Source organism: Nymphaea colorata, chromosome 1 (assembly GCF_008831285.2).
Source record: "Nymphaea colorata isolate Beijing-Zhang1983 chromosome 1, ASM883128v2, whole genome shotgun sequence".
Taxonomy (NCBI): domain Eukaryota; kingdom Viridiplantae; phylum Streptophyta; class Magnoliopsida; order Nymphaeales; family Nymphaeaceae; genus Nymphaea; species Nymphaea colorata.
The window spans coordinates 15,285,934-15,307,879 of record NC_045138.2 but is presented as its reverse complement, the minus strand read 5'-3'; the positions used below and the strand labels follow the sequence as shown (position 1 = coordinate 15,307,879).

At 40.2% G+C, this 21,946-nt stretch overlaps 2 protein-coding genes across 2 annotated transcripts; both read right to left on the bottom strand.

Annotated features, from left to right (window-relative positions):
• Positions 1-809: 809 nt before the first annotated feature.
• Positions 810-1,778, bottom strand: LOC116265564 (NDR1/HIN1-like protein 3). The gene has a single exon (XM_031646263.2). The coding sequence runs from the start codon at positions 1,700-1,702 to the stop codon at positions 992-994; it is 711 nt and encodes a 236-aa protein (XP_031502123.1). The 5' UTR covers positions 1,703-1,778; the 3' UTR covers positions 810-991.
• An 18,293-nt stretch (positions 1,779-20,071) lies between these two features.
• On the bottom strand, positions 20,072-20,953 carry LOC116249941 (NDR1/HIN1-like protein 1). The gene has a single exon (XM_031623265.2). The coding sequence runs from the start codon at positions 20,865-20,867 to the stop codon at positions 20,247-20,249; it is 621 nt and encodes a 206-aa protein (XP_031479125.1). The 5' UTR covers positions 20,868-20,953; the 3' UTR covers positions 20,072-20,246.
• Between the last annotated feature and the right edge of the window lie 993 nt (positions 20,954-21,946).

The window sequence follows — 21,946 nt, the reverse complement described above, 5'->3', positions numbered from 1 at the left end:
CCACCAAATTATATTGGTCGTACATATCTAGTATTCTGCAAGAATTATTTATTACATGATGAACAGTATAAATTTAACATAGTTTTCGTGAATCAGGTTGGCTCTAACTCAAGTTTGGCCATTGCCTGATTATGAGCATAACAAGAGCCCTTTGAGGATTAGACCACTTACTAGATCTCGTCTGTATCAAGTAAAATTTCTGGTGAGCCGACATGAAGAAGCTCAGGTTACAGAGTGGTAGGATTTAAGCTTGGTCAACATGACACGATTAAATTAGTCACAGGGTCGAACTGGGCTTTTATTAATTCAGAGAAGGACTAATCAAGTCCGCAGTCTCTATCTCTGTCTAATGTCCTTCGGCGGTTGGGCCTTCTGCTATCTGATTTGTTTATCTTTTTCATATAATGTTCATTCTTTCTGAAATCTCTATTTCCAATTAAGAAAATACGCTGTAGATCAACTTTTAAACATTATAACTAGTTTGATTTTAGATTTAAGTTCAGTAGTAGTGTCTAATCAAATTTAAATTTTGAAACAGAAACAGACATCTTTAACTTAGTCTTTGCTATTCTTAAGCAATAAGAAAAAAAAATTGGTATTGCTATGTCGAACGAATCTGACCGACTATGAGCACATATATGCGTGCACACACACAGGTTTTGGTGGACAATGACTACCTTAACAACTAAGAAAAGTGCTTTCACTTAGTCATACAGCTCCTCATGTAAACACACCAGCCGAATAAATGGGAAAAATCAATGGTCAACTGCAGAATGCCTTAACTTCCAAGCAAAACATAAATATATGTATCCTCTGTAAAGAAAATGAGTTTTATTACATACTGATATACACACAAAAAGACCAAAAAAAGAGAAGAATCTTAATCACTAAACGCATCTAATGAACACAGCAAGATCTGTCCAAAAGCACATAACAAGAACAAATGTGGACATAAAAAAGAATGAAAAGAAAAAAAAAAAAACCCAAAAACCTAAAAGTAGTCCACATCACATTTGGTCCTTGTGAACCCACCAGTGGCAGGTGATGATGAGTTCACGGAGTTCAACGGAACCTCCAGGTAGCACCAAACATTTGGGCTATACTTGGTTGTCTTCAATTGCCCAATCTTGAACCTCATCTTGGGCTTAATCTTCACGTCTACATAGTAAGATCCGCTTGCTTTCTGTTCATTGAAGATATTAGCAATGGAGTCACCAGGAACCATCAAAGATTGCCCCTTGAAGGCAGTCTGCAGTATGGAGGTGTTCTTATGCCCCTGATAGAAACCAGGCAGCTGAACCCATCCGAAACGCTCATCGGCGTAGTACGCCGCCACCTCGAGCTTGTCGTAGTCGATCCCGATCTTCCTGTTGGGGTTCCTGATGCTAACATTCAGTTTGAGATCGTAGTGCAGAGTGCTCGTGTTCGCCAGGTTGAATTGCGTCAGCGATACATCTTCTACGTAGAACTTGACTGCCGATGGCCGGAGCACGAGCCAGATGATGAGAGCGGCGATGCCAAGAATGACAACAATGGAGACGATGAGCTTGAGTAAGGTGCCTATGATGCAGCAGCAGCCGCAGGAGCGGTGGCCGCGGCCGTGGCTGTAGTAGGCCTGTGGGGGGTTCTGGGGAGGGGTTGGGATCCCTTGAGCACCACCATAGTAGGCTCCATTGGGATTGGCCGGCTTGGACTCGGCCATGAGAGCAAAGGAAGTTAATTGGTCTGAAACTTGAAGCGTTGTTGAGGCCCAGGAAGAAGGAGATAGATCGAGAGGAGAAAGATGAAGAGAAGGGAAGATTGAGAAGCTCAATATATAGCAGTTGGAAACACGCGCGACGCGTTGTGTATGTAGGGGGGAAACGCGGGAACCGATAGGAGAGAACGGAAGATTCCAATGTGTGGACATTGGAAAATTTTCGTCGTGGCGGCGATTGGAAGTTTGTGCAGTTTTCTTTCTGTTATGTCATGGAAGCTTCCAAAACTGAAAAGGATGTTAGTCCAAAGGGAAGGGAATGGTCCGTCGACGGGTCGGGTCCGAGTTGGGGAGACCAGTTTCTAGGAAAGTTCGGGCTGCTAATGATCTAGGATCCGATTTGGGGAGCCCATGAAAATTGGAGGAAATATCAGGAAAAAAGGTTCAAAGAAATTCCATATATAGTAAAATATGAGGTGTTTCTATAAGAAAAAAAAAAAAAAACTAATTATAATAAGAATCAGCTGATGGCTTTGGCTCTAAATATTGGACCCTGTCTCTTCATTTGGGTTCAGGTTTGAGTTGGGTCCACTCGAGTGTTGTAAAGGTCGGAAACTGAATCAAATATCTATTGAATAGGCCGATTAAGTAATTGAAATTTTGAATCAGAAAAAAATTATTATTATATCAATCTTTTCTCAAAGACAAGGACAAGATATATTTAAATGAATAAAAATAGAAGCCTTTAAAATATTTTTGAATAACAAAACGTTACTATATGTGGCATCCATGAATGGATTGGTGAATCAAATCGATTTTCTACCGATTCTATTTGAATAGTCGGATTCAGCCTCATTCAGCCAGATTAGAGCTGTAAGCGGGTCCGATTTGGATCTGGGGTCCTGTTAACCTTTTTTTCTACCAAATTTCAGTCTGACATGGGGCCACGACCCATTTAATTATCTTAGATCTGACCCATATGCATACTTCCGGCATTAGGTACTTGGCGCTATAATTTGGTCAGGCCAACATTTAAATCGCTCTTTAAAGACTCTACGGCTTCTTTTGTCTTACATAACTTGACTCGCTAGATTTGGTTCGGCCATAATTCCAATTAATTATTTATATACTAAGTGTTCAGCAAAAGTCGCGGATGGTTCTATATATATACATATATAACTGTTATAGAAATTTTGGTTGATGGAGGCATTAATTTAATGATTTTAAGAGCAGTTATATATATAAACAATAAAGTATATAAATTATTAAGATAAAAATAAATAAATTTTGTGAGACTGGCACATGTGGCACCCACTGGTTACGTCACATAACGTATTGCGGAAGCAGAAGTCATCGATTGCTAGTCAGATCCTTTAGATTCAACTGAAAAAACGTAGACCACAAATGTACAACCATCCGCGACTTTTGCAATTGTGTTTGAAACGGGGATGCACATAGACACATGGACTTCCAAAAAATATGCTAGAAAAATGCAATTTCATCAGCATAGATTAGTCCATGAGATGGGTATTTTCCAATTCATACATAATGAAACTTTTCAAGGAAAATGCAAACATTTGTTTGCATAATAAAGAAACCACGTTTGGTGTAAGATACGTGGAAGAACAGACATACACTAAAACATTCTCCAAACTCTTAACCATAGTTTTAATCATTAAAGCTTGTTTGTTTTTTATATTTAAATTCAAAACACAGTAAGATCTGTGCAAGTAGAACGCAGATCATGTGGACACAACAAAGATCTGTTCACATCACATTTGATCCATGTGAACCCACCAGTGGCAGAAGATGATGAGCTCATGGAGTTCAACGGAACCTGCAAGTAGAAGCACCAGACGTTTGGACTATACTTGGTTGTCTTCAAATGCCCAATCTTGGGTTTCATCTTCACATCTACATTGTAAAACACACTGGCTTTCTGAGCATCGAGGAAGCCAGCAACGGAGTTCCCAGGAACCAACAAAGCTTCCCCCATGAAAGCAGGCTGCAGTATGGTGGTGTTCTTATGCCCCTGATACAAATAGCGGGAAAAGGGTTCACGAAAATTCCACATATAGTTAAATATAACTATCTTTCATGATGGGTATCTATAAGGAAAAAAAAAAAAAAAAACTAAATATACTGCTGACGGATTTGGATTTAAATATTGGACCCTGTCCTTCGGTTGGGTTCAGGTCTGTTTCTGGTTTGAGTTTGGTCCGGTCGAGTGCTGGAAACTGAATCAAATTGATTTTTCTACCTATTCTATTCGAATAGTCAGATCCAGCCACCATCTGGCAGATTAGACCTGAAGCGGGTCCGATTTGGATCTTGGGTCCTGCCAACCTTTTTTCTGCCAAATCTACATCTGACCTGGGGCCGACCCATTTAGTTGTCATATATCTGATGCAAACCTAGTTTGAACAGTAACTATTTTATTTGTTTGGGCCATTTATCGGTCTAAGGAAGTTCGTGCATTAATAGGGAATTGGCGCGATAATCTGGTCCGGTCAACATTTATATCACATTTAAAGTTTCTTTAGGTTGCGCTTGGTAGCTTCGGATTTAAGATTTGAGGCTTCATAAAAAGGTGTGTTTTGGTAGATCCTATGTTTATTTTAGTAGCGTGGATTTTAAATCAAGTTACATGTACCATGAATTTAAGGTCAGATGGAAGGGTAATCTGATTTTAAATCTATGAATTTGAGCTGGAAGGATTTCAGATCACCGCGGATCTCAAATCTGCAGCCAAACAAACACAACCTTAAAGTCTTCTTTGGTTGATCTGATTTGACATTCGATTAATTATTTATGTACTAAATGTTGAGCTCATGTGGTTGGTCTAGATTTTTAGACTTTTTATTGTATCATGATTTAGACCTAAGCTGGCTTTCGCCTAAGAAACTTCTATGCGGCCGCCGGCGTACATATAACTCATTAATATTAAAAAAGAAAAAGGAAAATCTTAGAATTGATATAAACTTGTTAGATCATATAATGTAGCCCCGACCAGGCACCAAGTGAGTTTACCTAAACGCTCGGGGCATGTTTGATCGTCCCAAATATTTGTATCGGGTGTGAAGATCGGGAAGCAAAAGTAGTCGATTGCTAGTCAGATCCTTTATATTCAAGTTAAAAAACGTATACGAAAAATGTTAAAACCATCCGGGACTTTTGCAACTGTGTTTGATCAGAGGATGTACAGAAGGGCGTACGGACTTCCAAACACATTGTCCATGCCGGGATTTTATGTTTAACAGGCTGAATGGTTGTAACCATCAAATAAATATTTTGGTAATGTTTAACATGGGCATTGCTTCTTCTTCTTTTTTTTTTTTTCAAAAATTTTACATGGGCCAGACTAAAATTTTAAACTTTAAAAACTTGGCCTGTTTGCATGGCCCTCCTCACTGCCCTAATCCCATTTGAATTGATAATTCAACCGAAACCATTTTGAAAAAATTGAATATGAAGAAATATTTAATATTAAAAAATCGGATTCGACTTCGCATTTAAGAATGACATCTGATCATATTCTCTCTCTCTCTCTCTCTCACACACACATATATATCTATATATATATATTGTCATATATTCACCAATGCACTTACGTTTTGAAAATCAGCTGGTTTATATTCAAAATTCAGGTTCGGATTCGGATCTCAATGTGAATCAGATTTGGATAGTGAAATTGGATTCAAACTCAGATTTAAATACATCTCTTCTTCATTCACATTCAAATCCAAATCCAAATTTGATCCCATATATATGAATATTGACAAAGCAGATACCCCTAAAAGTCCATTTTTATTTAGAATTTGATACCTTCCCCATTCGTCGGTGGCTTGTTCGCTTCTTTTATAGCAATTTAGCTTCAGTGGCTTACCTTTATCAGTTGTTCTCATTCATAAGCTTCATTTTCGTATGTGTTGTGGCATGTGCTTTTCCTGCAATGAAAAGGTCGTCATAAGAAACCCTAGAGATGTTGTTTGAGGAGCACTGACTAATGATAGTGCCCAAACTTTCTAATGAAAAGAATGACCCATGATATCTGAAAAATGCATTTTAACTTGTTAAACCATGCTTCTAAAAACCCATGATCCAAGAATTCCATGTTCTTGTGAAGAAAATGTGACACGATTATGAAATATTATCACAAAATATTCAAATGTAGCACATAATTGCATTGGTAGAGCAAAAAATTTTAAGGTGAAGGGCACTAATTCAAAAATATTGGGCCCTTCAAATAGGTACTAGGGTCATTGAGAAAATAATCGATGCACACCAATGGTTGGAGGCAATTGCCCACACAAGCTCAAATGTGTCTTCACCCCTCCATGACTGAATCAAGTTTTCAGAAATCCGATTTTACAATCTAAATATGATCTGAATCTCATTTTTATATTCATATCTGAATCCGAATTTTGAACTGAATTTTGCCAATTTTCAAAATGAGCATTAGACATGATATTTTTCTAAAATAAATCCGATCAGAAATCTATGTATATCCGATTCTGATCTGAATCCGGTCAAATGTCATTTCTTAATCCTGAATCTGATTTGATTTCTTCATCCGATATTATAATTTATTTTGCATGTCTGTTTTCTTCCAATTAGTTCAATCGGATATCCAATTCAAATTGAATATATTGACATCCGGGAGGCCATCAGTGTACCATCATGACTGTCCTGCGCACTCATTGCATGTCGTGGCATTCAATTAATAGTTTTATATCCGTTCGAATTTTGATTGCTAATCATGTTAAATTTTCTTATCAATTGGATCCATTTCAAGTCCAAGATTGGATAGTATTCGAACGACTCATACGCTTAGACATCGCGTATATACTGTTTAATCAAAACAATTTATTAATGCAGTTAGTGCCAACCAAAACGAGCATTTGTAAATTTTAAACATTGGGTCCTATCAATTGAACTGCGAAAATAACTACTTTTTGTCTCCAGATACGACGTTCTAGGAATGAAAGATGTCCATTTCACCTCATAGGAAAGGAGAGGGTAATGTTTCGAGAGTTTGATCGCTAGAAACCACGATACACTTCAACTAACGTAAAGGATAATGGTAAGAAAAGTCGTCCTTTTTACAGTTTCCACAAATTTGAAGCTCGACACCAGGAAGTTAGAAGGCATGAGTGTTATGTTTGAGATTAGAAATAAAAATTGGTCAGCAACTAAAAACATGTTTTTTCAAAAAGAAAAAAAAAGTTAAAATAGTAAAAAATTGTCTATTATTTATGGAAAGACATTGGAATAATTTCCTAGATTTGTCTATGTCGACGAACCAATGATAGTAATCAGTGTGACAAAGTTTTCCTCCGTTTTATGACGAAGGAAAAGCATTGCTGTCATAAGGCCATCAAACGCCCCTCGAAGAAAAAAGTCAGACTATATTTCATGTTTTATTTTTTCCTCTTCCGCACCTTACCTTGTCTCTCCCAAGAAGTGCTTTGAGCTCCACAGTCCAAGAATACCCCCAACATTGATTGCTTTTTGCTTTGGGTGCAATTAGGGCTGCACACGAGCTGAGTCGAACTCGAGCTTGGCTCGACTCACGTTTAGTCAGCTCGAACTAGACACTCGACACGAGCTTTCACAACTCCAACTAGAATTTGACTCAAGAGACTCGATCTAGACTCGTTGGCTCGTTTAAACTAGTTTATCTTGTACGTTTTTTCCAAAAAGCCTAAACTAAAAATTCCACAACTTTTTCATCTCCCAAGTTCAGGACTCAATGCAGAAACATCCAAATTCTAGAAACTCAAAAAGAACACATCCTAGAAAAAAAAAATTAAGACGGTAAAGTATCCCAACCAACACATGCAACAATCCTGAAAAAGAACAAAACAAAAAACGAGATTGAGAAACAAACCAAAAAATGAGATTGAGAAACAAACCAAAAGACAACAGATGCATTGAGGAACAAGAGACAACAGAATTTAAAACATGGAAAAGAATAAACTTATTAGTCCAGAGAAACGATAAAGAAATGTGGTAAAGCAAAAGAATGCAAAACAGGAAATTGATAGCAATAAACTTGAGATTAAGATAGAGAAAACTTATTACTTCGGGAATTCGTCCACTGATTTGTCGCTAGCGGACTGTCGCTCAGAGAGAGAGAGAGAGAGGGAGAGGGAGAGAGAGAGAAAAAAGAGGGAGGGGGAGAGGGAGAGAGAGAGAGAAAAGAGGGAGAGGGAGAGAGAAAGAAAAAGGGAGAGAGGGAGAGAACAACTTTTTTTTTAGGTGAACTGATATTAGGGGGTTGCCCTAGAATTTACTGACAAAAAATGTGAGAGTATTTATAGCAAAAATGGGATCTGTGAGATCCTAATGATTTACAAAATATCCTTGGATAGCCTCCAGTCTGGAGATGGCTGATGCCATACCTTGCAAATAGTGGCATTGTCACCTCTTATAGGAAGATGAAACACCTTGGAAGCAGGGTCATCTCTAATAAAAACTAGTTTGTTATATAGTCGACTTACAACGCCCCTCAAAATCTGCTGAACTGAATCATCTCTGAAGCACTTGCAGCAGCGGCTGATGAAAAACCCATTATTACAAATGACTTTGATATTGCCCGCACTCCTATCAATTTCCTGAACTGCTAGAAGACTTTGCTCAAGAACCCAAGCTTCATCAGTGGCTCTGGCTGCATCACTCTAGTAGGCAATACCAAAAACATGACGCCCACTACTCTCCCTAACAAGAGCAGCCACATCCCTGCTATCCTTGTTTTGGCACACTGCAATGTAAATATTATGGGAAGTTTCATGTTCCCACCTCCAACCTCTCCAAGGAATCCCAACTTGAAACCAAGCTTGGATAGCTTGTCTACTTCCAATCTCTAGAGATCATAAAGTCACTGCGCTAGTTCCATAGTGCCTTACCACTATGGTTCATAGCAGCTTTATCCCCGTGCTTGCAACTGTTGCACTATTTCCATATATACCAGAGGATTATGTGCAGCAAATTCTTCCAGCACTTGAAGAGGACTTTATTTTTAAATTTGCACGAAGTCCACCAAACGGGAGCGTCTTTGACCGTTTCTGGTTGGAAATTACTCTGCCTGAACTTCTTGATAACTAACTCTCACAGGTTTTTTAGCTTCTTTACAATGGATGAACACATGGTTGATATCTTCTTAAGCCATTTTGCAAATATAACATCTGGAGGCAAGGTAGAGTCCATGCTTCTAAGTTCTAGCATCAACATGGAGACGACCTTCAACTGCCAGGTAGGTCGTCCATGCAGCATGGAGAGGGGCTCCAACATTCCAAATGGCATTCATCCACTGCTGAGTGGGATTACTATCACGCAGCATGTCCCAAAGATGATGTCTTGACAGTGGCCGGGAACCGCAGTCTACCCATTCAAGTACATCCTATCGACTATCATCAAGCATCGGGAGGTGCACGGAAATGCTCATAGAATCAAGGAACATATGGACATAGGTATCCTGCTCGGCAAACAACTCCTTAAAAGTGCAATTCATGGTATCTTGAATTAGCGGAAAAATAGTAGGTGAGATCATATTGGAGATGATGACAACATTCCACCGGTCACGCCAAAATTAGACTCTTGGGCCATTGTTGACTCTCCAATGAACTTGAGATTCAATTAACTGCCAACATTAGATCACCCTTTTCCTTGAGCTAGATTCACTCCCACTAAGTTTGTGTACTACCACAGACTCTTTTTGGTTAGATACTTGGCCCTGACAAGATCAGCCCAGAGTGAGTCCTGCGTGATAGCTTTGACCCCGAGAAAACAGAAATTAGCCCGATTGATGTCTACCATGCGTCGAAGCCCTACTCCACCCTCCACCTTCGGTCTGCAAAGAGTATTCCAGCTGATAAGGTGTGCCCCTTTGGCCTCCAGATCATCCCTCCAAATGAAACCCGAACACAATTTTTCGATTTGGTGGCACGTTGATGGAGGAATCCACAAGAGCATCATCCAATAGCTAGGATAGATGTCAAAGCATGCTTAACCAAGCAGAGTTTTCCAACATAAAAAAGCAGCTTCTGCTTCCAGCCAGTCAACTTCTGATTAACTTTAATCACTATGTGCTCACATTGGCTCTCCGTGATGGCATGTCCTTGGAGAGGCAGAGCCAAATGCATAACTGGAAAGATACCTCTTTTCCAGCCCGTGATAGCACATAGTCTACTACACTCGACGTCAGAAATATTAAAGAAAAAAATAGAGGTCTTGTTGGGATTAACTTTGAGCTTCGAACAAGCCTCAAACTCAAAGAAACAATCTCTAAGGCTTAAAAGGAATTTTTTCCTACCTTCAATGAAAACAAAGACATCATCAACATAGAAGGAGGAATGAATAGAGCTTAGAGCGCTAACCTTTAGGCAACGGATCTTACCCAATTGCATATAAGCCAACATGCTGCGATTAAGTATTTCCATCATAATGATGAACAAGTAGGGGGATAAGGGATCTCCTTGCCGCAACCCCTTTGAGGTGAAGGACCATGATCCTTCCTTATCGTTAATGAGCAGTGCAGAGGAGACAGTAGAAACAACAACCATAAATCGCCTAGTCCAGTTGGAGCAAAAGCCTTGCAGCTTAAGGCTACTCTCTAGGAACCGCCAATTCACTCCATCATAAGCTTTGCTAAGGTTGATTTTAATGCACGAAGCTTTAGACTTCTTGTGAGCAAGTGATTGAATCACCTCTTGACTGAGTAAAAAGCTGTCCTGGATGCTGCGTCCCATAAAAAATACTGCCTGATTCCGGTGAAGAATGCTACTCAAAATGGGTTTCATGCGTAAAATGCTATTGCAAAGAGAGGTAGGCCAAAACTTGTTCATAGTGCATGCACCCTCTTCTTTGGGAAGAAAAACAACATGTGTTTTGTTGGTCCCTTTTACCATGCGTTCAGACCGGAAAAACTCCTTAATTGCGAGGCTCACATCGGGCCCAATGATGAACCAGTATGCTTGATCAAAGTGATTGTTGAATCTATCTGGTCCAACAGCTGAATCCTTATTCGCCCTTAATATTGTCCATTGTATTTCTTCATCGCGAATAGGACTCACCAAAAGCTCATTTTCTTCTTCTGTCACCCTTAGATCTGGACAGACATTGAAAGGAAGGAGCCCCGAACCCGCATTGTCAGTCAATAGGTCTTTGAAGTAAGTAGTGCAAGATGCAAAAATTTCATCCATGTCAGAGAGAACCCTCTCTCCATCCTTGATAGTGCGGATATGGTTTCTCTGTTGTCTGCCTTTAGCAATGGCATGAAAAAAATTTGAGTTAGAATCGCCCTCCCTCATCCACCTCACATGAGCCTTTGGCCTTAACCGCTCCTCATCCATCTTGATAAGCTTAAGGAGACTGTGGTGGAGCTTAATCTCACGAGAGGAAACCAACAAATCACCCCGCTCCATAAGGTTCTGAGCCACTCCTACCTACACTCCGAGTCTCTCAATAATTCTGTTCAGATCATTAGGGCCTTGCTTAGACCACTCCCGAAGCTTATCTCTAGTAAGTTGAAGTTTAGAAACAAGCCTAACCATGGGGCAGCCAACAACATGATGAGACCAATAGTCTGCAATGAGTTTGGTGCACTGGAGAAATTGTTCCCAGTAATTGAAATAATGGAAGATCGATTTGCCATAGGTGAAGATATGGTTTCTCTCAACCTCCATAACAATAGGACTATGATCAGAAGAAGTAAGAGGAAGAATTCGAAGACTGAAAATCCACTCCCGGCAGTCCCACTAGTCATGAGAGACAAGGCAGTGATCAATTAAACTTTGCACATTAGCAGGCCCCTCTCTCTTGTTAGACCAAGAGAACTTGGTGTCAGGGTCACAAATTTTCACAAACTGGTTGGCCAAAGCATACATTGGGCTTACATAGGCTAGAAAGCTCCTCATTAAGCTCATCATACTGAAACCTACGGATGTGAAAATCCGAATGGAGATACACCCCTAGAACAAAGAAAAATCTCCCAAAACTTTGGTGCTTCACCTCTATAGAAATCCAATGAGCTTGCACTTTAGATGTCTCAACTTGCATCTTGTCAGCATCCTAGAAAAGCCAAATCCTAGCCCATTGGCCATTTGAAAAGCAAAAAGTAAAGGCAGATCTTTAGATTTTGATAGAAGATTAGCCATACTGAGCAAAAATGAGGCGGTAGCATATTCATACCCAAATATGCCCAAATGTATTGGTGCAAACATGAACGATCTTATTGAAAGGAAAATGTCGATAGAAAAGCCGCCATACTAGAGGGAAAATGACACAATAAACAGGCACCTACGATCTTGCTGGACTGTTTATTGACCTTGATTTGAAGCTTCAAGACATTGCTGCAAGCAGGGACATTTTTGTTGAAGGAGCCAACGTTCCATGGATTGAAGGAAGAACCTCATTGCCGCTGACAAGTCTTAGAGCCTCCTTGCTTTGAAGCCCAACATCTCTCTATCTCTCTCTCTCGTGAAGAAGACGAAGGAGAAAACCTTAACTCCAATGGATGAACGAAAGAGAAATCCTAACATGCTAACCTAGAGAGAGAGAGAGAGAGAGAGAGAGAGAGAGAGAGAGAGAAACTTGAACCCCACAAATATTTTGAGGTGAGAGGATGAGTTTTGCTGGACTTTTAAGTTTTAACCAGCTCATTTGCATACTGGAGTCGTTGATTAAAGGCCATGCTTGAGTTGAGTTCCTCCAATCAACATTGAGCGAGCTTAAGTTAGAGCTCAAACTCGGCTCGTTTATAAACAAGTTGAGTTTGAGTCAAACTTATATAGACGAGTTCGTTATGCAGCCCTAGGTGCAATGCAGGCCTCATAAAGTGCGACCTGAACAAACACCACCAATCCCATGAAGTGACATACCCCTTCACCTCTTGTGGCACTTTAAGTTCTATGAGAGTTTGCACGCTTTACAACAACTGCATGAGCTCAACGGCTGAATAACCTAACTTCCAACCAAAAGCTCAGCTACAATAAAAATAACAATACAAAGAAAAATATAAATACATGTGTCCCCCTCAGAGAAAATGAGCTTTATTATATGAGAAAAAGAAAAAACAAAAGAATCTCGATCACCAAACACATCTTTAATAAACATAGTAAGATGATCTTATGGACACAACAAAGACTGAAAAAAAAGAAAAGCTCAAAACTTAATAGTGGTTCACATCACATTTGGTTTTTCTTCTTGAGTTTGGCAACCCGATTGAATGCCCGGCCAGCCGGCCCCCCGACCACAACAAGCGGGCGGCCAACCGGGTGGCCAACGTCAACAAGCCGGCGGCCAATTGGATGGCCCCGGCCAACCGGGCGGGCCGCCTGCTGGTTGAGGTTCGCTGCTGGCTTGTCGACGTTGGCCACCCGGTTGACGGCTTTCATCCTGTTGGCCCCCGGCTTGTTGAAGTTAGCTGCCAGGTTGTTTTGCTTGTTGAGGTAATCGAATACCGGCTTGTTGAGGTTATCTGCCTGTTTGTAGAGGTTGAATGCCATTTTATCTGCCAGTTTGTAGAGGTTGAGCGCCAGGTTATTTGCCTGATTGTAGAGGTCGAGTGCCATTTTATCTCTCTGTTTGTAGAGGTTGAGAGCCAGCTTATCTGCCTGCTTGTTGGGGTTGAGCGCCGGCTTATTGAGCCTGCCCGCCGGCTTCTTGTTGTTGTTAGCCATGTGGGCGAGGAAGCCAATTTGTGTAAAACTGGAAGAGCTGTTGAGGCTCAGGAAAAACAGAGAGAACAAGAAGGAGAAAGATGAAGAGCAGGGAAGATCGAGAAGCTCAATATATAGTAGTTGGAGATGTGGGGGAGAAACGGGGAATCGGCAGGAGAGAACGGAAGCTTCCAACCTGTGGACGTTGGAAAATTTTCATGCCGTCGATTTGGGATAGTTCTCTGCAGTTTCTGTCATGCCATGGAAAATGCTCAGTTACTCGGTCGTCGGGTCGGGTCCGGCTTCATTTTGAACGGGCCGGTGAATCAAATCGATTTTTAATCGTTTCTATTCGAATACTCGGATCCAGCCTCATTCTGCAGCCAGATTAGAGCTGAAGAGGGCCCGATTTGGATCTACGGTCCTGTTAACCTTTTTTTCTACCAAATCTATTAGTTGTCATAGATCTGACCACAAGCATGCATGGATTGAACATCTAAGGAAGTTCAAATGGTGCTAGGGAATTGGCGCTGTAATTTGGTCTAGTCAACATGTATATCGTTTTTTAAAGACTCTTTTAAGTCTTCTTTGCTCTTACATATCTTGACTCGCTAGATTTAAAAAAAGGAAAATCTTAGAATTGGTATAAACGTGTTAGATCGTATAATGTACTCCTCCCCACCAAGCACCAAGTGAGTTTACCAAACATCTAAGAACATATTTGATCGTCCCAAACGCTTGTATCGGGTGTGAAAATCAGGAAGCAAAAGTAATCGATTGCTAGTCGCATCCTTGAAATTCAACTGGAAAAACGTATACCAAACATGTTAAAATCATCCGGGACTTTTGCAATTGTGTTTGATAGGGGGGGTGTACATAAGGACGCAGGGACTTCCAAACAGGATTTTATCTTTAACAGGGCTGAATAATTGTACAACCATTAAATAAAATTTGGGAAATTTTTAACATGGGAAATGCTTTATATTTCAATGGTTTTACATGGGTCGAACTGAGATTTTGTTTTTTTTAAAAAAAATTTATTTAATTTCAAAACTTGAGGGGGGTGCCATTGCCCCCCCTAGTCCCCTTCTCTCTCTGCTAGGGTAAGTTAACATATCCAATTTGAATTGAATAATCCAACAGAACTGTTCCGACAAAATTGGACATGAAAAAAATTAATACCCAATTAACAAGTCAGATTGGATTGGGATTTAGACATCAGATTGGATTAGGATGTACATAAACATCTGATCAAATTTCAGATTCAGTTTTAAATAAATATTATTTATTCAATACTCTTAAGTTTTGAAAATCAGTCGGATTTAGTTCAAAATTCAGATGCAGAGTCGGATATTAATGTAAAAATTGGATTCTGGAAAGGTTCAGATTGTGAGATGAGATTTCGATTCGGATTTGGATACGTTTTTTTCATTCGAGATCAAATCAAAGTTTGAATCCAAGTGTATGAATATCCCCCAAAGAAAAAAAAACAGATAGATTCAAAGTACATATGATTTGAATCCGAAACGCTGATAGTGCTACTCTCAGCACTTGTATGCATTCTAATACACCCTAAAAGTCAGTTGATATTTTGAATTTGGTAGCAGCATGCAACGACTTTTGTATTTATTACCACTTAATAAACATAACAGATCTTTTTCATCTTGATTACAAAATAAACTAGTTTCACAACTCCAACTATCTCATACAAATTAACTAGCTAGCCCTTTGGAGAATGAACATTTGCCGTTTTTGAATGTTTGGGCTGAACCGTTGCTGGAGTCCGATTCTATTTAATTTGATGTATTTTGTTTTAATAAGCGAGCCACACTGTTCTGCAATTGGAACATGAAAAAGTTGAACAAAGCTGCAGACGGAATCGACCATCAAAGTGATAAAGTATTCCATAAAAAAGAAGGCAATACCTTTCCCCATTTCGTCGGTGGTTTGTTTCCTTCTTTTGTGGCAATCTCGCTTCAGTGGTTTACCTTTATAACTTGTCCTCATTCATAACCTTCACTTTCTATCGTTTTCGTATGCGTTGCAGCGCAAGCAAATGGTTGGAGGTAACCAATATTGAAATGACTGAATTTTGTGGGATTGTGGGGGCAATTGCCCACACAAACCCAGATGTGGATTCATTCAACGCTACGTGATTGAATCATGTTTCCTGAAAGAAGCATATAAAGTTTCTTAAATATCTGTTTTAATCATTTATGTATGTTCCTAAAACACGAATTTCTTATCAAACACCATTGAAGCAGTTGCAGGAATTCTCGTTGCACATATGGAGGCCTTCTACGTGTGCCATCATGATTCATGACTGTCCTGCATATTCATTGTCTATCTGTGGCATTCAATTAAAAAACTTATATCCATTTGAATTTGATTGTTAGTCACGCGTAGATTTTCTTTTCAAATTGATTCAATTTCAAGCCCAATATTTCGAGAGTTTGATTGCTAGAAATGACCACAGACTTCAACTAAACTATAGGATAGTGGTAAGAAAAGTCGTCCTTCTTATAGTTTCCAAAAATTTTAAGCCCGACACCAGTAAATTGGAAATAAAGTTTGGTCAGCAACTGAAAACATGTCTTTCAAAAAGAAAAAAAAAATGTCAAGAGAGTCAAAAGAAGTCTATTATCTCTGGAAAAAAAATTGGAATAATTTCCTGGATTTGTCTATACCATGGAGCCATTGACAAGAAGTCGAGTGACAAAGTTTTCCCCCCTATTTGTGTCGAAGGAAAAGCGTTGATGTCACAATCGGTCCGAGTCAGCCGATTTGCATTGCATCAGTGTTGCGTGGCTGCCTTTAATATCGTTTTTTTAAAATAGCTTAATCAATGGGTCTTACAGGCGCCGTTTGATGGTCTTGAAAAAAAAAATTTCAGGTGAACTTTTTGCTAAAATGATTGCTTCAGTAAGTTTTTTATGTCAAATTCTCTTTCCTCGTAGTAGGTACTTTCTTGAACTTATTCCTACTAATCAACCTGTGGGGAATAAGTTGATTAGTAGCTCACATAAGTTGAACTTATTCCTACTACGTATAGCTCACATAGGTTGATTAGTAGGAATAAGTTCAAGAAAGTACTTCCTACTATTTCATTACAAAAGGATAAAGAATCTGAATTTCTATGTGAGCTACAAACACCTAAGCAATAAATGGTAGCAAGAACAATAAATAGTAGGGAACCCCATCTCCCAGTCTCCAGCAAAGTTAAATCGGAAGTCACATAACATTGGAGCTTTGTGAGTAGTATTAGAGCATATGCTCATGATCACACAAAACATACATGCAAGAAAAAATGCAATTTCATCAGCATAGATTAGTCAACGAGATGGGCCTTTGCCAATTTTACAAAATAGGATAGATTTATGAAACATTTTAAAAAGTGTTTCATGAATATGTTTTATTTTTTCTGGTGAATACATGAATATAATAACGTATTGTTACTATTGCCAACCGTCCCCTGATTGTGTAACTTTATCTTGGAAGAGAATATGTTATCGCAAACATCAGCTGCAATCCACCACCCTTGAGACACATGGCGTTCGTTCTATATTCCAAGAATTGACTGCCAAGCACTTTATTTTGAAACCTTATCGCTTATTCAATCTTTACTTTTTCCACTTCCTCGCCTTACCTTGTCTTTCTCGCAAGAAGTACTCTTTCCATTGATTGCTTTTCACTTCGTTATTCTCATAATGCTTTTTGGTATAATGTGGAGTGCAACCTGATCGTCCAGGACAAACACAACCAATCCCATGAAGTGACATACCCTGTCACCACTCGAGCCACTTTAAGTTCTATAAGAGTTTGGACACTTTATTACTGCATGAGGTCAAAATTAAAGCTATTTACCACTTTCCATTATGGTAATCACTGTTTCTAGATTCTTATTTTGATATAAAATCAAATTCAGGGTGGGAGACTTCTTTTTTTTTTTCCTTCTTTTAACAACAACTGCATTTGGAACATGAGAGCCCCAGTTAGTGCCTTGATCCGAGCTTCGTACCGGATTAGATTCACATAAGAAATTAGTCATCTCTTAAGGAGTTGTTTGGGAGAAGGGACCAAACAATTCCTAAAACATCTTTCTAACAATTTCATTTGAGGTAGAAAAGGATATCGATACGAACAAGTTCCAAGCGCATCCTGAGAAAACCAGGAACTCCAAAACTTCCTGGACTTTAGAAGTTCCTACTGGAAAAGGAACATGGCATTTTCCGTCGCATCCAGACGAAAACGTGGGCGACGGAATGTGATGATCAATCAAGGGATAAGGATCACCGACAAGACACAGCGCCGGCTGGAAGGAAATCGACGGGAACTAAACAACAGGTGCGCCGTCGCCGTCACGGCCCCACTTGTCCAATTTCCAGGTCAAAGAAACCCACGAAGAGTGGACTCCACCCTCCCCGCCTCCTCATTGGCCGAAACAGTTAATGCCGGAATCTCCCTAACAACACCGCCTTAATACCGAGGTGGATATTGAAATTTTCTTCCTCTTAATCTTGCTGTGAAAAGTTATTGCGTGAGGACGAAGACAGAAACACTGCTTTACGTGTTAGACAATTTTTTCCGAACACGTCATGCCCGCAAATTTGGTAATAATAAAAAGCCACCTAAACTTTAATATCATTAACGGCCCTGAAGTTAAGTAACCTCCTCCTAATTAAACTTTAATTTATCTTTTATATATATAAACTAAATGATGACTTTCTAAAACATAGAAAGCAAAAAACATCAAACCGAAGCTGAATGATGACTTCATAAATTATGCACACTAGGAAACATCAAACTTAAGCTGTTTGTGGATCTTTCCTCCTGCAAATTCCGAGCTCTCTCTCTCACTCCTTCCATTTTTCTCCATTTTCATCTCTTGATCTTGGATGGAGGAGAAAGGGGATCCTTGACGGTTCCTTTCTCCCATTGCCGGCACTTAGGGCCTTTCGTGACGGGGCAAAAAGAGCCCATACGGCTGCCGGTAGAGATGGGAGCATATATATATATATATATGATTGACTTTTTTTTTCATGGATGACTTTTCTTTAGTAATAACTTTAGTATATATACATAAATAACAGCAGAGGATGACTTTTCTTTATGGATGAATTTTTTTTTTTATAAGTAGTTTTAGTACTTACACCTACCATTTATTTAATATTCCATGACAACTACCCATTGCGTGTGCCCCACATTCAAGGCAATCTGCAATGGACCGCTGGAAACAAAATACTTATTTTTAACAAACTGAAACCTGCACAACTATTATTTTAAGCGTATGGTAAAAAATTTTGGCAAAAACGTTGAAACGGTTTTCTTATCGGGGGCAAATACTATATTCAGAATCTTCTGGCTGCATTCTCGGAAACTTTTTGCGTGTATCAAACGCTTCAAGAAAAAGGAGGCTCTGTTCGCAGTTACAAGTAACAATCAAGCCTTTAATTGGAATGTTTACTTTTACTGAAGGGCTATACATTTTTATGAACCTCCCTCCCCACTTCTTCTTCAAACGGGGGAGGGGCACACCAGAATTTGAGTAGTTGCATCATAAAAGAGCAAGAAATTTAAAAGTTTACCACAAGTCAACATCTTTTAATAAAATCGTGGGATATGATAAATAACGTGCATTTGTCGCTCCGTTCAGGGATTTCTTCATTATTTGGCAATTATCAACAAAGTGACGCGCCTTCTCGGAAATTTAAAAGGCGTGTGAGGCTTGTTTCTGAAAAGCGGTTCCTGAAAATGAAAAGTTCAACCTCTTTTCTACGTCGGGGGATAGAAAAGATCGAGGAAAGTGGGACTTGGAAGGAACCATCTGCCGGTTTCAATAGGACAAAAGAATCCATCCTTGCGAAAGTGGGACCAATTTTAGCGTTTGGAATACGAAAGCCGACTAAAATTATGACCACGAAATGCTTCTCTTAATTAAGGCGTCATTAGCGGGTAACCTCCCTCTTATTCTCTTCTCAAATTAATCACTCCTTCAAATTCACTTCGCCATCTTCCATTTCTTCTCACCTCACGGCGCTGTTCTTTTGCTTTGGTAATCTGAAGTCGAGACTTTCAAATTAGAGGTCAAAAGTTAGGTATTTGTGTCGCCGAAAACTAAGAGCCGGACAACTATGATCCCGATCAGGAGAGATAGAGAGAGAAAGTTGCCTTACAATTGGTCGCCAGCACCTTGTTTCTCGCGAAACGATAGGCATATTGTCGTTGGTGCTCAGTAAAGCCGCCACTAAAAGAGATTATATAAGATAACGAAATGTTTCATTTGTTTCTTTATAGTAAACTTTTTTCCAAGTGAAAAGAGAACATGACTGCCAAGTAAAAGAAAATGGATATCCCGAGGTGTTTGGCGAACTTAGGTGGGTCAGCAACCGGTGAACAACCAGTTATTAGTTTAAGTCTTAGTGGACGTCGACCTTTTGCTTGTGTGTTAGGACTTTGGGAACAGGGGAACAGATTCAGGGTTTCATACGGTTGAGTGATCGACCAAGTCTCTCAATTTGAGGTGATATGTTCAAGAGGTCAAAGTTCTTTCCTCTTTTTTCTTGCCCTCGAGGTCAAGAACTGTTTCAGGGGAACAAGGGAGAAAGAAAATGTTGGACGATCAATTTGCCTAAATCCCACATTTCAAAACTTGGAGACCGGACAAAGTAATCAAAATCATGGAAAATGAAAAAGGAAGATGAAGTTAGAAAGAACATAAACAAAGGACCATTAGAAATTTCCCTATAAAATTTATTAAGAATCATTGGTGTTCTAGAACAGAACTTGAAAGGTGAGAAAGAGTTTTACAGATTACATGGAACAAGCAAAAGCAGACTATATATTCTTCATTTACCTTCATCCACCACCTTCTATACTTTTAGGGGGAGATGTCATGGCTGCGACCACACATCGGTGCGGCAGGGGTAAGATGGGAGAAAGTTGTGGGGCCCCCGACCGCCGGAGAGGGGGAGGTAGGCGTCGCACTGGACGTAGAAGCCGTAGTGGCTGGACGTCCAGCTGCCGACCTGCCACCGGAGCTTGCCTGCGATGCGGACGGAGAACGAGCCGGAGGCGTAGTTGGGCGCCTGCTGGATGGAGGCGATGACGTACGGGGCGGCGGGCACGTCGGTTCCGCAGATGAGCGGCGTCCAGACGCAGGACTCGTCGGGGGACTGGTAGGTCTGAGGGAGCATCACCGACGGGGTGATCTGCTGGTTGAGGTAGGCGACGTTGGTCTCGATGCGGTCGTAGAAGATGCCGATGCGGTTGTTGGGGTTGTGAGCCACGATTGTCGCCTGAATGGCGGAGGTGATGAGGCCGGGGCCGGTGGCCTTCATCTGCACGACGGAGGCGTCCTGGAGCACGAAGGACGGCTTCGATGGGAGGAGGACGAGGTAGATGATCAGGATGGTGAGGAGGACAAGGCCTAGGAAGATGAGGACTACCCAAATGATGCGGCGGTAGAGCTTCTTCTTCTCGTCGTCGTGCTGGCCGCAGTCTGCCTTCGTCATGGCGGCGGAACTCTGTGGCAGAGGTGGAGGAGAGAAGGTGGTGGTAGCGGACAGAGGAAAGGGGCGCAGTGGTCGGAGAAGTGGGTATGACTCTTATGGGCCGAGGGCCGGAGACCCCAGGAGGACGGGTGACCTACCTCGCCTCAGACGTCCGCGTCAATCCACTATAGATTCAAACGGGTCAAATTAGCTTGATACCCGATCCTAATTTTGAAAACAACGACGCCAGATCCGATTTGGATCGATCTCCGATCAAAACCCGGTTTGGATTAGTTGGAAGGTATGCCAATGAATTCGACGTCCGATCTCAATCCAATTTTTTGGTGGTTGGATTTGGCTAAGGAAAGAAGATTGATTGCTGACCACTTTATCATTCTTACTAGTCGGATGTAGTCATTCCTAGACGTGGACTGAACTTGACCGGTTTTTACTATTAATTAATAGAAATAGATAGATCGGATGAAGAATGCTACTATGTTCCCGGATGCATTCATTCTAGAATATACGAATATTGTACAAAAATCGCCCAATGTAAATGTAATTCCTAAGTAAATTATTCAGATTTTTACTAAATAGGATGTCTTAAAGACAACGGAACACAGCGATCTAAAATGCCAGAATTCGAAGGTTATGAAATCCATATACAATATCTCCAGTTACTTGAGCTCAGATATCCAACTCTTGGAAGTCCGTCCTGGATTTGGATTGGGTATAATTCAATTATGAGACATAGGCAGTCTATACCGATCCAAATTCTAGTAAGGCCTTTCGCTCGAGATTAGTAGTCGATTTCCGGAGGGTAAAGCATGACTTTTATATCAAGCTTTTATAGAAAAATAATCAACATCAGACTAAGTGCATATTATAGGTAAAGGCCAGCTTAGTTTCATGGCCCACCATTTTTTCTTAGCAAACGAAACTTGTGGACTACTATGGTATGTTCAGCTCCCTCGCATGTACGAAGTATACCTTAAGTATTATTAAACGCTTAGCATTCGGAGTTATGCATTAAAAAAAACTGGCAAACGAAGAACTGATCAATGTAAACACTTGGGTTGGACAAGTTTTTCCAGTGTTTG